The sequence below is a fragment of the Pararge aegeria genome, chromosome 11 (genome assembly GCF_905163445.1).
Source record: "Pararge aegeria chromosome 11, ilParAegt1.1, whole genome shotgun sequence".
Taxonomy (NCBI): Eukaryota; Metazoa; Arthropoda; class Insecta; order Lepidoptera; family Nymphalidae; genus Pararge; species Pararge aegeria.
Window position 1 is genome coordinate 12,110,824 of NC_053190.1, and position 5,211 is coordinate 12,116,034.

Consider the following 5,211-nt stretch of genomic DNA (forward strand, 5'->3'; position numbering starts at 1 on the left):
TATTTAATTAGAGAGAATTTAGCTAAAATTCCTCTAAGCCTATCACATACATGATTAACATGGTATTTCCAATTGAGTCGATCATCTATGACTAGCCCAAGGTAGGTGTGCTTGGCTACTTGCTCAATGGCGCCACAGGTACAAGTCATTGGATCAATAGCGGTTTTAACATGAAGGCAATGGTGAGAATGTGCTATCAGTTTTGGCTTTGACTTGCTTCTGTTATGACTGGAGCTGATGTATATTAATTTACTTTTATTGGCATTAAGCACTAATCCAACGTCGTGAGACCACTTTGCCAGTGAGTCAAAATCAGCTTGCAGTTGCGAAAGTGCATCTTCTACATTATTCCCTGCAGCAACAAGGCATGTGTCGTCGGCAAACTGATAAATCTCACACTTTTTGATGGTGTTAGAAAGGCTATTGACGTAAGTGAGGAAATGCAAAGGTCCCAGTACGGAGCCTTGAGCCGTGCCTTCCGTAACGTGAACTGGGAAACTGTCAGCATCATCAACTCTCACTCGGTATGACCTATCTAGGAGATAATTTTTACACCAATTGAGTAGCTTACCTCTGATTCCACTGTCCTCCAGATTTTGCAGTAGTTTTTCATGTTTGAGCGTGTCAAAGGCCTTGCTGTAATCAATAAAGACAACCGAAATATGTTTTTTACTGTCTATATGTTTATAGACGCTCTCTGTGAACGCTGAAAGCAGTTGGGAAGTATTTTTATGGGGTTGGAAACCGTATTGATTGTTAGTCAAAATATCGTGGCTGTCATAAAACGCATGTACTTGGTTACTTATGTATTTCTCAATTATCTTATTGACCGTTGGTAAAATAGTTATAGGTCTGTAGTTGTCACAGTCCGCGCGACTGCCTTTTTTATAGATTGGTCTTACAATACCAGTTTTTAGAGTGGCGGGGTATTTACCTGTAACTACACTTAAATTTATTAGATTAGACAGAACCGATTTAATTTTTCCACAAAGCATTTTTATATCAACAGCTCTTATCCTGTCTACTCCTGGAGCTTTGTTACTATTTAAAGAATTAACAATTTTTTCTACCGATTTAGGATCTGCTGGTTTGAACCGCATGGAAACATTCGCTGGAGACTTATAAGTGGATTGATCGAGCAATGGTGTCGAGCATTTGGGCATAATATTATTGACACTATTACTGAAAGTATTAGCGAATTTATTTGCAATATCTTTATTAGTAATGGCAAGACTGCCAAAAGAGTTTTGTAGTACTTCGTCTATTGAAGACTTAATTTTACCCGTCAGTCTATTCAATATACACCAAAGATTTTTAGAGTTATGTTTATTAGTGATAATATCTGATTTTGTGGTTTTATTTTTCGTATTTTGAATTAACATATTGGCGTAATTTCGAGCTTTGTTGTATTTTAGTTTTACTATAAAATCATTTGTGTTTTTTATCCATTTTAAGAACAAATCATCTCTATACTCACAAGCTCTAACAATTTTTTTATTTATCCAGTTATTTTGATTTCGTGCGATGTTAGTTTTTATTTTAACTTTAAATTCAGATTTTTCATAACATTCCGAAAGTTTGGTGTGTAGGTAGTTGTAAATGGTTATTGGGCATCTCATGCCAGTAGTAGGACCCCAATCTATTTGTTCTAAAGAAGTAAATAGCTTTTGGTTATCTATACAAGTTTTATATTTTACAACACCCTGTGAATGAGGACCGAGGCAAGCAAGTATTACAGCCCGGTGGTCCGCCAGTGTCGTACCGATCGCCGCAGTGTATAGATCTTGTGTGCGGGATCGTGCATAGATGTGGTCTATACATGATTTGCATACTTTGCCGTTAGTTATTTCTATCCGTGTATGTGCAGTGATTCCGCACACAAGACCCATACTATGCAACATATTGTTATATTTATGTTTTACAGTGTTGTCTATACTCAAATTAATGTTGATATCGCCTAGTAAGAAAAAATCTGTGGTTTTTGTACATTTTTCAATAGTAGAAAGAAGATCGTCAATAAAAAGCTTTTTACTTAAATTAGGAGGACGGTATACAGCACAAATGTTCGCAGTGTAGTTAGATGTAGTGGTTATAGTAAGTAATATGTTTTCAAAGCTTTTAGATGTTACATTTGTTATGGTGCATTTATGTTTGTTACTTACGTAGATGATAATGCCACCACCACTTCTTGACTTTCTTAAAGCTGTGAACATTTGGTAACCATTCATATGATATAGGCAACTTATATTATCAGAGATATTAGCCTCTGTGATAATAATAACATCGATACACTTCTTTGAAGTAAGTATACACTGTTCAAGCGAGTTAAAGTTTTTTATAATGGATCTGATGTTAAAATGTATACACACTAAGCTTACATTCATATTCGGAATACTACCAAGAAATTCGTTAATGTTTAAACAGTCTGATAATTCATAAATATTATTAAGTGCACTGTCCATATTGAAGCGTAGCTATTTAACTTGTTTAAGAGTGATGTAAGAGTAACTTAAGAATTGGGTCCTTTATTTTTAATGTTGATAAGGCCATTTAAATCTGCCATCGTTTTTAACGTATATGTTTTTGAGTCGTCATCTTTGCGTGCCTTAACGAAACCTTTTTTGAACCATACGTACTTGAATCTCTGATTGGTTTTCAACTCTTGCTTTGCCATCCACAATATTTTTTTGTTATTTTTCGTCATTGCTTCATTGATATAAACTATATCCTTATTATTTTTCTCTGAGGGGCAAATATCCGCTACCGTAGTTTTAATGTTTTTAGCAGCCATTATCCATTTTACTTGAGTATTTTCGTCCTGTAGCTCCACTTTAATATTAGGAGGTTGATCTTTCCTCCCTTGTAGTCTACGTAAGCTTTTTATTCCTTCTATTGACTGTTGTAGCTTTAATGCCACCTTTTCTACTAATTTGATATCCGCATCCATACTCTGATAGGGGACATTTGCTATTTCTACACAATCAATAAGCTTTTCTTGCTCCAATTCCTGTAGTTGTTGCTCGAGGGCTCCAACACGTGTTTCAAGGTTATTATTTTTATTCGTTAATTCCACATTTTTCTTCTCGAGGTTTTTAATGGTTTGTTTAAACGCATCAATACACCCCACTACCTCGTCTAATTTTGCGCTATGAAACTGCAAAGACTCATTAAGTTCACGCATCTCACTTCTGATTGCCTTTTCAACCTCTCTGCTTATGTTGCTCAACAGGTTCTTTGCGTTAATTTGAACAGGCGTTTCTTCTTCTTCATCGTCTTCTTCCGGGATGATGATGGATGAGTTACGCCGCGGTGATTCCCGTTGGCATTCCAGGCAGGTCCACTCTAAGCTGGAGGCTGCTTTAAGTGCGGTGATCTGTTTATTGCTTAAACCACTACATCTGGTGTTGAGATGCACAATTTTTTCACACTTGCTGCACTCTAATCCAGGAAGAGATTTAGTAATCGATTTTTTGCAAATGTCACACTTAGACATTGTTGATAGGTAGGTAGTTACTATGATGTATAATCCAGTTATAATCATAAACTTAATTGATACGCGTTTACGATATTGCCACCTCTTTCTTAAATTTATTTAGCGAAAAATCTGTAGGCTTTCATGGTTTCATAAAAATGCTTTAAAAAAGTTTATTTAGTATAAATATAATAGCTAAAAATATAAAGAAGAAATAACAAAACAATACTCCGCTTTATTAATCCGCGATAACTGCTTATTTACAAAAATTTATGCGGTTTGTAAAATAATTTTCTTTCTTTTTACGTTTCTTGGTAGATACGGAACCCGCTATGCGAGAATCTGAATGGCAAGGCAAGTTTCTTGAGTCAGTATGGACTCCATTGCAGCAATAACAGCTCACTAACTAAACACTTGAAATTTCACCAAAACGTCTTATCTAATCAACATACCAATTAAATCAATCTGATCAGCCGGCAAAAGGATTATTCCTTTTGATGTCGCATTAATTTAATCTATTATATCTATCACATTTATCGCAATTAAGCAACTACATAAATATACGCATATTTCTAATCAACACCAGATTTACGACTGGCTTCAACACAACAGTGAATAGAAAATGTTGAGTTTTATTTTTATGGTCGCGGCCTGTGCATTAGGTAAGAATAAGATAGAAGCTTTTATATTAATAAGCGTTAAGGGCCCACCCTTATAAGTTTTGTGTTACAGTAATTTTACGAGGTGTGTAAACAATCAAACTTTTGGTATCCATGATATGTGCCAGATTTTTTATTAAATTGAACAAATGTGCTACAACATCTTTATTAACGTATAGTATAATAATTCAATAAATAATTTGAATTATATTTGATTCACAGCCAATGTTCATGACATTGTGTTGGGGTGATGATAGAGAAACTACAAACAGACATACTTGACGTTTCAAAAGTGCTTATAAAGTGAGCCTACTTCAAATAAATGAATTTTGAATTTTGATGCAAAGATACCTTGTGTTAGATCTTTGTTATAAATTGTATGGATATTTTTCATAGTTAGTAATAAATCTATAGATTAAAGATAGATTAAATATAGAAAATGGACATAAGTGGTTATTATTTACAAACCGATAGGTTGAAAGCTGATCTAAATACACCGCCAACTTATAAAACGAGTTATAAAATTAAATAGGTTACTTTGTGTTTAAAGATAGTATCTTTATACTATTGGTCCATGTTATGATCACGTGTCTCAAGTTTTCATAATGTAGTATTTAAAAACTGAAAGGTAAAAAAATAATATTTTTTTAAATCATTTTACTGGTACTACTTAGCCGAACTTTGACTTAATTTGGATCCCAGTAGGTAAAACTTTTTATAAACTTTTTGTAAACTCGTCTTATGTACACGTTCATGTTTTGGCTTGAAGCAGAATTCGCTTTTGTTAATTTAAAGTAGGGAGTTAGTTGGGGAGTAACTAATCATATTTCTTTTTCATTGTAATTATATTTATTTTAATTATGAAAGTATTTTATTAATACCAATATACACCCAAAATTATTATTTCCTCACATAAATGCGCGTTTGCAATATTGCCACCTCGTCTATGATGCTTGAATGTCAATATTTGTTTTACTATAGTAATAATTGACGGGCTAAGTAGATGGTCTACCTGATGGTATGTGGAAAACCATTGTCTATATACTGAGCAACACTTCACAAACATGCAAGGAGCACATC

The 5,211-nt window shown here is 34.0% G+C and overlaps 1 protein-coding gene across 1 annotated transcript; it reads right to left on the reverse strand.

The window, feature by feature from the left end:
• Window positions 1–1,940: 1,940 nt before the first annotated feature.
• LOC120627539 lies at window positions 1,941–3,233 on the reverse strand. The gene has a single exon (XM_039895543.1). It carries the CDS (start codon window positions 3,179–3,181, stop codon window positions 2,510–2,512), a length of 672 nt encoding a protein of 223 aa, XP_039751477.1. The 5' UTR covers window positions 3,182–3,233; the 3' UTR covers window positions 1,941–2,509.
• Between the last annotated feature and the right edge of the window lie 1,978 nt (window positions 3,234–5,211).

What these genes read in the sequence shown, in the direction of transcription:
- LOC120627539 (XM_039895543.1), bottom strand. Translation starts at nt 3,181, where the DNA reads ATGCGTGAACTTAATGAGTCTTTGCAGTTTCATAGCGCAAAATTAGAC.